At 44.7% G+C, this 11,493-nt stretch overlaps 1 protein-coding gene across 3 annotated transcripts in view; it reads left to right on the top strand.

Annotated features, from left to right (window-relative positions):
- LOC124048492 (protein mono-ADP-ribosyltransferase PARP14-like) overlaps window positions 1–11,493 on the top strand; it is a 40,061-nt gene that overhangs the window by 23,674 nt on the left and 4,894 nt on the right. For all 3 annotated transcript variants that reach the window (XM_046369350.1, XM_046369344.1, XM_046369335.1), the window contains 3 exons: window positions 8,606–8,782; window positions 10,340–10,522; window positions 10,833–11,474. In XM_046369350.1, the coding sequence (XP_046225306.1) occupies window positions 8,606–8,782; window positions 10,340–10,522; window positions 10,833–11,474 (1,002 nt within the window). The remainder of the gene's footprint in view (window positions 1–8,605; window positions 8,783–10,339; window positions 10,523–10,832; window positions 11,475–11,493) is intronic.

Raw genomic sequence — 11,493 nt, 5'->3', positions numbered from 1 at the left:
CACATTTGTTGGTCTGATGTTATTAATAAGGTTCATCCAAATGCGGCACTTGATGAATTAATGAAATTGCTTCTTCCAATTATTCATAAACATGCACCAGTTAAGAAACTGACTGCTGCTAGAACTGTTAAGGCTCCATGGATTGACGAGGAATGTAAAAACTGCATGGTTGAAAGAGATGGGGCAAAAGGAGTGGCTAATAAGTCTGGCTGCACTTCTGACTTTATGTGACTACACTCAACAAAAAGAAGAAGAAACTATATTATGAAGCCAAGATCAATGATATAAAGTATGATTGAAAAAACTACATTAAAAGACAATCTGGGCAGAAAGACATTCAACGCCATCTTTCATCGACTCAGATGGCTTATTCATCACAAAACCATTTCATGTTGCCAATTATTTTAATGATTACTTCATTGGCAAAGTGGGCAAACCTAGGCAGGAAATGCCAACAACGAACAGTGAGCCTTCGTATTCATGCATAAAAAAAACTAATAATGAAAGAAAAGCATTGTACATTTTAATTTCCTAAAGTTAGTGTGGGAGAGGTGGAGAAATTGTTATCAATCAATAATGACAAACCTCCTGGCATTGACAACTTCAAATCAAATGTTATTGATCACATAGACATTTTTAGTAGATGTTATTGCAGGTGTAGTGAAATGCTTGTGTTTCTAGCTCCAACAGTGCTGTAGTACACTTCCGGCGCCGACAGAGATGGCCGCCTCGCTTCGCGTTCCTAGGAAACTATGCAGTTTTTTGTTTTTTTACGTGTTATTTCTTACATTAGTACCCCAGGTCATCTTAGGTTTCATTACATACAGTCGAGAAGAACTACTGAATATAAGATCAGCGTCAACTCACCATCAGTACGACCAAGAATATGTTTTCCGCGACGCGGATCCTGTGTTCTGCCTTACAAACAGGACAACGGAATGGATCGCATGCAGCGACCCAAAAAAACGACTTCGAAAAAGAGGGAAACGTAGCGGTCTTCTGGTCAGACTCCGGACAAGGGCACATCGCGCACCACTCCCCAGCATTCTTCTTGCCAATGTCCAGTCTCTTGACAACAAGGTTGATGAAATCCGAGCAAGGGTAGCATTCCAGAGGGACATCAGAGACTGCAACGTTCTCTGCTTCACGGAAACATGGCTTACTTTGAAGACGCTATCCGATGCGGTGCAGCCAACGGGTTTCTCCACGCATCGCGCCGACAGAAACAAACATCTTTCTGGTAAGAAGAGTGGCGGGGGCATATGCCTCATGACTAACGAGACATGGTGTGATGAAAGAAACATACAGGAACTCAAATCCTTCTGTTCACCTTATTTAGAATTCCTCACAATCAAATGTAGACCGCATTATCTTCCAAGAGAATTCTCTTCGATTATAATCACAGCCATATATATCCCCCCTCAAGCAGACACATCGATGGCTCTGAACGAACTTTATCTAACTCTTTGCAAACTGGAAACCATTTATCCGGAGGCTGAATTCATTGTAGCTGGGGATTTTAACAAAGCTAATCTGAAAACAAGACTCCCTAAATTTTATCAGCATATCGATTGCGCAACCAGGGGTGGTAAAACCTTGGATCATTGTTACTCTAACTTCCGCGACGCATATAAGGCCCTGCCCCGCCCCCCTTTCGGAAAAGCTGACCACGACTCCATTTTGTTGATCCCTGCCTACAGGCAGAAACTTAAACAAGAGGCTCCCACGCTGAGGTCTGTCCAACGCTGGTCCGACCAAGCGGACTCCACACTCCAAGACTGCTTCCATCACGTGGACTGGGACATGTTTCGTATTGCGTCAGATAAAAATATTGACGAATACGCTGATTCGGTGTGCGAGTTCATTAGAACGTGCGTTGAAGATGTTGTTCCCATAGCAACGATAAAAACATTCCCTAACCAGAAACCGTGGATTGATGGCAACATTCGCGTGAAACTGAAAGCGCGAACCACTGCTTTTAATCAGGGCAAGGTGTCTGGCAACATGACCGAATACAAACAGTGCAGCTATTCCCTCCGCAAGGCTATTAAACAAGCTAAGCGTCAGTACAGAGACAAAGTAGAATCTCAATTCAACGGCTCAGACACAAGAGGCATGTGGCAGGGTCTACAGTCAATCACGGACTACAAGAAGAAACCCAGCCCAGTCACGGACCAGGATGTCTTGCTCCCAGGCAAACTAAATAACTTTTTTGCCCGCTTTGAGGACAATACAGTGCCACTGACACGGCCTGCAACGACAACATGCGGTCTCTCCTTCACTGCAGCCGAGGTGAGTAAGACATTTAAACGTGTTAACCCTCGGAAGGCTGCAGGCCCAGACGGCATCCCCAGCCGCGCCCTCAGAGCATGCGCAGACCAGCTGGCCGATGTGTTTACGGACATATTCAATCAATCCCTATACCAGTCTGCTGTTCCCACATGCTTCAAGAGGGCCACCATTGTTCCTGTTCCCAAGAAAGCTAAGGTAACTGAGCTAAACGACTACCGCCCCGTAGCACTCACTTCCGTCATCATGAAGTGCTTTGAGAGACTAGTCAAGGACCATATCACCTCCACCCTACCTGACACCCTAGACCCACTCCAATTTGCTTACCGCCCAAATAGGTCCACAGACGATGCAATCACAACCACACTGCACACTGCCCTAACCCACCTGGACAAGAGGAATACCTATGTGAGAATGTTGTTCATCGACTACAGCTCAGCATTCAACAACATAGTACCCTCCAAGCTCGTCATCAAGCTCCCAGGTAGTGAGGGTAGGCAACAACATCTCCCCGCTGATCCTCAACACGGGGGCCCCACAAGGGTGCGTTCTGAGCCCTCTCCTGTACTCCCTATTCACCCACGACTGCGTGGCCACGCACACCTCCAACTCAATCATCAAGTTTGCGGACGACACAACAGTGGTAGGCTTGATTACCAACAACGACGAGACGGCCTACAGGGAGGAGGTGAGGGCCCTTGGAGTATGGTATCAGGAAAATAACCTCACACTCAACGTCAACAAAACTAAGGAGATGATTGTGGACTTCAGGAAACAGCAGAGGGAACACCCCCCTATCCACATCGATGGAACAGTAGTGGAGAGGGTAGCAAGTTTTAAGTACCTCGGCATACACATCACAGACAAACTGAATTGGTCCACTCACACTGACAGCGTCGTGAAGAAGGCGCAGCAGCGCCTCTTTAACCTCAGGAGGCTGAAGAAATTCGGCTTGTCACCAAAAGCACTCACAAACTTCTACAGATGCACAATCGAGAGCATCCTGGCGGGCTGTATCACCGCCTGGTACGGCAACTGCTCCGCCCTCAACCGTAAAGCTCTCCAGAGGGTAGTGAGGTCTGCACAACGCATCACCGGGGGCAAACTACCTGCCCTCCAGGACACCTACACCACCCGATGTTACAGGAAGGCCATAAAGATCATCAAGGACATCAACCACCCGAGCCACTGCCTGTTCACCCCGCTATCATCCAGAAGGCGAGGTCAGTACAGGTGCATCAAAGCTGGGACCGAGAGACTGAAAAACAGCTTCTATCTCAAAGCCATCAGACTGTTAAACAGCCACCACTAACATTGAGTGGCTGCTGCCAACACACTGTCATTGACACTGACCCAACTCCAGCCACTCTAATAATGGGAATTGATGGGAAATTATATAAATATATCACTAGCCACTTTAAACAATGCTACCTTATATAATGTACTATAATGTATATACTTACCCTACATTATTCATCTCATATGCATATGTATATATTGTACTCTACATCATCGACTGCATCCTTATGTAATATATGTATCACTAGCCACTTTAACTATGCCACTTTGTCTACATACTCATCTCATATGTATATACTGTATTCGATACCATCTACTGTATGCTGCTCTGTACCATCACTCATTCATATATCCTTATGTACATATTCTTTATCCCCTTACACTGTGTATAAGACAGTAGTTTTGGAATTGTTAGTTAGATTACTTGTTGGTTACCACTGCATTGTCGGAACTAGAAGCACAAGCATTTCGCTACACTCGCATTAACATCTGCTAACCATGTGTATGTGTGACAAATAAAATTTGATTTGATTTGAGTATCTAACAATTCACAACAATTCACACATCTAAAAGTAAAAGAATGGATTTCAAATGTATATAAATATTAGGACGAGCAATGTTGGAATGGCATTGACTACAATAAAGTAGAATAGAATATAGTATATACATATGATATGAGTAAAGCATATGATATGAGTAAAGCAGTATGTAAAAATTATTTAAGTGACGAGTGTTCCATTATTAAACTGGCCAGTGATTCCATGTCTATGTATATAGGGCAGCAGCCTCTAAGGTGCAGGGTTGAGTAGCCTGGTGGTAGCTGGCTAGTGATGGCCATTTAACAGTCTGATGGCCTTGAGATAGAAGCTGTTTTTCAGTTTCTTGGTCCCAGCTTTGATGAACCTGTACTGACCTCACCTTCTGGATGATCGTGGGGTGAACAGGCCGTGGCTCGGGTGGTTGATGTCCTTAATGATCTTTTTGGTCTTCATGTGACATCGGGTGCTGTAGGTGTCCTGGAGGGCAGGAAGTGTGCCCCCAGTGATGCGTTGTGCTGACCACACCACCCTCTGGAGAGCCCTGTGGTTGCGGGTGGTGTAGTTGCCATACCAGGCAGTGATACAGCCCGACAGGATGCTCTCAATTGTGCATCTGTAAGAGTTTGTGAGGGACTTAGGGGCCAAGCCAAATTTCTTCAGCCTCCGGAGGTTGAAGAGGCGCTGTTGCTCCTTCTTCACCACACTGTCTGTTTGAGTGAACCATTTCAGATTGTCAGTGATGTGTACGCCAAGGAACTTGAAGCTTTCCACCTTCTCCACTGTGGTCCCATCGATGTGGATAGGTCCGGGTTCCTTTTGCTGTTTCCTGAACTCCACGATCAGCTCCTTCGTTTTGTTGATGTTGAGGGAGAGGTTATTTTCCTGGCATCACTCCCCCAGGGCCCTCACCTCCTACCTGTTCGTCATTATTGGTAATCAGGCCTACTACAGTTGTGTCATGATTGAGTTGAAGGTGTGCATGGCCATGCAGTCATGGGTGAACAGGGTGAACAGGAGGGAGCTGAGCATGCACCCTTGTGGGGCCCCAGTGTTGAGGATCAGCGAAGTGGAGGTGTTGTTTCCTACCTTCACCACCTGGGGGCAGCACATCAGGAAGTACAGGACCCAGTTGCACAGGGCGGGGTCGAGACCCAGGGTCTCAAGCTTAATGATAAGCTTTGAGGGTACTATGGTGTTGAAGGCTGCTATAGTCAATGAACAGCATTCTCACGTACAGTTGAAGTCAGAAGTTTACATACACCTTAGCCAAATACATTTAAACTCAGTTTTTCACAATTCCTGACATTTAATCCTAGTGAAATTTCCCTGTTTTAGGTCAGTTAGGATCACCACTTTATTTTAAGAATGTGAAATGTAAGAATAATAGTAGTGAGATTTATTTCAGCTTTTATTTCTTTCATCACATTCCCAGGGGGTCAGAAGTTTACATATACTCAATTAGTATTTGGTAGCATTGCCTTTAAATTGTTTAACTTGGGTCAAACGTTTTGGTTTGCCTTCCACAAGCTTCCCACAATAAGTTGGGTGAATTTTGTCCCATTTCTCCTGACAGAGCTGGTGTAACTGAGTCAGGTTTGTAGGCCTCCTTGATCGCACACGCTTTTTCAGTTCTGCCCACACATTTTCTATCGGATTGAGGTCAGGGCTTTGTGATGGCCACTGCCAACACCTTGACTTTGTTGTCCTTAAGCCATTTTGCCACAACTTTGGAAGTATGCTTGGGGTCATTGTTCATTTGGAAGAACGATTTGCGACCAATCTTTAACTTCCGGACTGATGTCTTGAGACGTTGCTTCAATATATCCACATGTAAAGCCTTCCTCTTTTTCCTAAAAACATAACGATGGTCATTATGGCCAAACAAGCGGCCTTTCAGGTTATGTCGATATAGGACTCGTTTTACTGTGGATAGAGATACTTTTGTACCTGTTTCCTCCATCTTCACAAGGTCCTTTGCTGTTGTTCTGGGATTGATTTGCACACAATAGCCCATAATGACAAAGCAAAAACAGGTTTTTAGAAATTTTTGCTCGTTTATTAAAAAATAAAAACGGAAATATAACATTTACGTAAGTATTCAGACCCTTTACTTTGTTGAATCACCTTTGTCAGCGATTACAGCCTCGAGTCTTCTTGGGTATGACACTACAAGCTTGGCACACCTGCATTTGGGGAGTTTCTCCCATTCTTCTCTGCAGATCCTCTCAAGTTCTGTCAGGTTGGATGGGGAGCGTTGCTGCACAACTATTTTCAGGTCTCTTCAGAGATGTTCGATCGGGTTCAAGCCCGGGGTCTGGCTGGGCCCTCAAGGACATTCAGAGACTTGTCCAGAAGTCACTCCCACGTTGTCCTGTTGGAAGGTTGAACCTTCGCCCAGAGTTTTCATCAGAGCAGAGAATATTGTTTCTTATGGTCTTGAGGTTTTTTAAGTGCCTTTTGGCAAACTCCAAGCGGGCTGTCATGTGCCTTTTACTGAAGAGTGGCTTCCATCTGGCCACTACCATAAAGGCCTGATTGGTGGAGTACTGTAGAGATGGTTGTCCTTCTGGAAGGTTCTCCCATCTCCATAGAGGCTGCAGAAATGGTTTGTTACCCTTCCCCAGATCTGTGCCTCAACACAATCCTGCCTCGTAGCTCTACAGACATTTCCTTAGACCTCATGGTTTGGTTATTGCTCTGACATGCACTGTCAACTGTGGGACCTTTTATATAGACAGGTGTGTGCCTTTCCAAATCACCTCCAATCAATTGAATTTACCACAGGGTGGACTCCAATCAAGTTGTAGAAACATCTTAAGGATGATCGATGGAAACAGGAGGCACCTGAGCTCAATTTCGAGTCTCATAGCAAAGGGTCTGAATACTTATGTAAATAAGTTATTGTTACAGGAATTAAATTCCTCTGTTTTAATACCCAATTAAAATGAAACACTCTGTCAATTCATAAGAATTTGTAAGACTATTATTTGTATAAAATGGACAGAGAGCAGTCTTTAAAATCAACCAGCAGCGTTTATTCTGGAGAGGACTACCCATTATACATTTTACCACAGGTTATAAACTGAAAATGACGTCAGCGTTTTCTAACTGTTCCGTCTCTTCTTGACACTGGTACAAAGGCTGTATAGTTCTCAAGCCTTCCCACATCGTCTAGAGCCAAGGCCAGCCTGTGTAGATAAGCATTCTAGCCAGTCTGGCGATATAGTTCATTCATTTCTACCAAGGAACAGACAGTCATTTTTCTAATTCTTGATTATATTTACACACATTATATTCAGTACTAGGATTAAAAAGAAAGATCATACATATACAGTAACATAATAGTATTCTGATTAGTACATATACAGTAACATAATAGTATTCTGATTAGTACATATACAGTAACATAATAGTATTCTGATTAGTACATATACAGTAACATAATAGTATTCTGATTAGTACATATACAGTAACATAATAGTATTCTGATTAGTACATCCTGATTGAAATGTAGACATAATTAGTCATCATTGATAAAAATTCCCTTAACAGGTATATCTGTTTTTTGTTTTCCAAAAATACTTTTCACTGTGTCATTATTGGTTTATTGTATGTAGATTTGCTGAGGATTTTTATTTTATTTAATCCATTTTAGAATAAGACTAACAAATGTTAAATAAAAAGTCAAGGGGTCTGAATACTTTCCGAAGGCACTGTATAAAAGATAGGAATATGTATAAAGCCATTTTTGCATGGAACTCCCATCTCATATTGCTCAAATGAACAGCAACCCAACAACAGATAAAGCAACACCTCACGGCACAACGCCTCTCCCCTCTTTAACCTAGATATGTGTGTGTATGTATTGATATGTAGGCTACGAGTGCCGTTTTCAAATGTATGTAGTTCTGTCCTTGTCTATTAATGTTCGGTATTATTTCATGTTTTGTGTGGACCCCAGGAAGAGTAGCTGCTGCTTTCGCAACAGCTCATGGGGATCCTAATAAAATAACAAATAATCTAATCTGATAGTGGGGTGGTACATGTTCACTTAGTCTGACCAATGGCTCAGCTTAGTTGCCTATACACATCATTGACAGACACTAACAGAGGGCCACTCAGAGATGTCATCTCAGACCGATCCAGCTCAGAGAGGCCCAGAGATGTCATCTCAGACCGATCCAGCTCAGAGAGGCTCAGAGATGTCATCTCAGACCGATCCAGCTCAGAGAAGCCCAGTTCCTGAGCTCCCATCAGCAGCAGATTTTAATTTAAAATGGAAAATGAATGTGTTCATGCAACAATAACGTCAAATTGAAACCAAAGCACATTAATTTGTTCCCCTAATCAAACAAATCTATTCCTGTATTGTATCGGAGCTATAGATACGTATCGAATCGTAAACATCCCTAATATACATTCATTCTAACACAGTAAAAAACAACTTGCTAATCCGTTTTTCCCCGTTCTGATCCCAGGGACCCAACCCAGTGATGGTGTTGTCATGACCAAGCCTGGGAATCTCAAGACCAAGCACATCATCCACATGGTGGGACAGACCAAGGAGAAGGAGATCACCAGCTCCATGCTTAAAGTGTTAAAGATGTGTGAAGACAAGAAAATACAATCGGTCTCTTTCCCAGCGCTCGGAACAGGTAGGCATAATAACAATCTCCCAGCGCTCGGAACAGGTAGGCATAATAACAATCTCCCAGCGCTCGGAACAGGTAGGCATAATAACAATCTCCCAGCGCTCGGAACAGGTAGGCATAATAACAATCTCCCAGCGCTCGGAACAGGTAGGCATAATAACAATCTCCCAGCGCTCGGAACAGGTAGGCATAATAACAATCTCCCAGCGCTCGGAACAGGTAGGCATAATAACAATCTCCCAGCGCTCGGAACAGGTAGGCATAATAACAATCTCCCAGCGCTCGGAACAGGTAGGCATAATAACAATCTCCCAGCGCTCGGAACAGGTAGGCATAATAACAATCTCCCAGCGCTCGGAACAGGTAGGCATAATAACAATCTCCCAGCGCTCGGAACAGGTAGGCATAATAACAATCTCCCAGCGCTCGGAACAGGTAGGCATAATAACAATCTCCCAGCGCTCGGAACAGGTAGGCATAATAACAATCTCCCAGCGCTCGGAACAGGTAGGCATAATAACAATCTCCCAGCGCTCGGAACAGGTAGGCATAATAACAATCTCCCAGCGCTCGGAACAGGTAGGCATAATAACAATCTCCCAGCGCTCGGAACAGGTAGGCATAATAACAATCTCCCAGCGCTCGGAACAGGTAGGCATAATAACAATCTCCCAGCTCGGAACAGGTAGGCATAATAACAATCTCCCAGCGCTCGGAACAGGTAGGCATAATAACAATCTCCCAGCGCTCGGAACAGGTAGGCATAATAACAATCTCCCAGCGCTCGGAACAGGTAGGCATAATAACAATCTCCCAGCGCTCGGAACAGGTAGGCATAATAACAATCTCCCAGCGCTCGGAACAGGTAGGCATAATAACAATCTCCCAGCGCTCGGAACAGGTAGGCATAATAACAATCTCCCAGCGCTCGGAACAGGTAGGCATAATAACAATCTCCCAGCGCTCGGAACAGGTAGGCATAATAACAATCTCCCAGCGCTCGGAACAGGTAGGCATAATAACAATCTCCCAGCGCTCGGAACAGGTAGGCATAATAACAATCTCCCAGCGCTCGGAACAGGTAGGCATAATAACAATCTCCCAGCGCTCGGAACAGGTAGGCATAATAACAATCTCCCAGCGCTCGGAACAGGTAGGCATAATAACAATCTCCGGAACAGGTAGGCATAATAACAATCTCCCAGCGCCTCGGAACAGGTAGGCATAATAACAATCTCCCAGCGCTCGGAACAGGTAGGCATAATAACAATCTCCCAGCGCTCGGAACAGGTAGGCATAATAACAATCTCCCAGCGCTCGGAACAGGTAGGCATAATAACAATCTCCCAGCGCTCGGAACAGGTAGGCATAATAACAATCTCCCAGCGCTCGGAACAGGTAGGCATAATAACAATCTAGTATTATTGTTGCATACCTTACAGTGATGTGTATTATTTGCTGTCCATGTACTGTATGAAGATATAACAAATAAATACACTGGACACTAAAGACACAAGTGTCTGTTCTAACAGATGTGGTATTGTTTGTGCCCTTGTACAGGTGCTGGTAACTTGGGAGCAGTGCAGGTCGGGAATGCAATGATAGCCGCAATAGCTGATTTACTGATAAGCGTCAGAACTCCGTCAGTTACAACGATTCACATTGTTATATTCCAAAACAAGATGATAAAGGACTTTGAGGAGGTTATGAAAAAGTTCAAGAAGGTGGTCCCCAAGGCTGCAGGTAGGTGACAGGGTTTTAAGACCAGAGTTGAAGCTGCAACCTTTAACTTAAAGTCCCACAGTAAAGTAAACACACTTAAGTGCACAAAAATATGTGCCTTTTGTTAAGTCAATCCGGTGGATAAATGAGGTTCTAAGGAGGTGGGAGTGGGACTTTAATCATCAATATGCCTTTAAGAATTTGGCTGTATACAGAATTAGATCATGTTTTTTTCTGCCTCATTAATACAAAACCAAAGCATACAATGTTGTTTTTGAAAGTCTTGTAAGGCTCCTCACAGCACTCTTTGTTTTTTAATTCATTCCCATAGCCAAAAAGTCATCAAAAACTGCCAAAACAACCAGACCAACCCATCCCATCCCTACCAAACCAGCCCTGTTTTTGGCCAGTGCCACAGCAGCCGTGGTCTTCCCCAGTATGGAGGCTGTGGTGTATGGGCCCTCCCCTGCCAGCCTGACCAAGGTGAAGAAACTCCTGGACGAGCTGATCTCTGAGGAGTGCATTAGCCAGGACCTTCTCTCCAGCCACCTGCCCTTGCTCCTGGAGGCCCAGAAGGAGGCCATCGTGGCCCTGAGCCAGAAGAACCAGGTCCATGTGCTGGTGGCGTCCCCAGACAAGATGATCATCTCTGGGAAGAAAGACGACGTTCTGTCCGCCGTCCTCCAGATTAAGGACTATCTGCAGGGGGCAAGGGACAGGGAGACCCGGGAGGGAGAGGAGAATAGGCTGAGGGAGACAGTGCGCTGGGAGGCGGGGGAGGGAGAGACCTGGGGAGAGCTGGACTGTAGTCTAAGCTATGATCTGGAGCTGGCCTTCCACAAGAAAGAGAAGCTTTTTAAATATAACCACCAGGGGGAGACATTCACTGTGGATCTGAAGGACATGCAGCAGACTGACAGCAAAGGGACCATCACCAGGGTCAAAAGGAGCCTTGTGGCAGACTCTGAAACAGGTAATGCCTCGGTTTTAAT

The sequence above is a fragment of the Oncorhynchus gorbuscha genome, linkage group LG01 (assembly GCF_021184085.1).
Source record: "Oncorhynchus gorbuscha isolate QuinsamMale2020 ecotype Even-year linkage group LG01, OgorEven_v1.0, whole genome shotgun sequence".
Lineage (NCBI taxonomy): Eukaryota > Metazoa > Chordata > Actinopteri > Salmoniformes > Salmonidae > Oncorhynchus > Oncorhynchus gorbuscha.
Note: the sequence above shows the minus strand (reverse complement) of the source record. Positions and strands in the feature narration are given on the sequence as shown.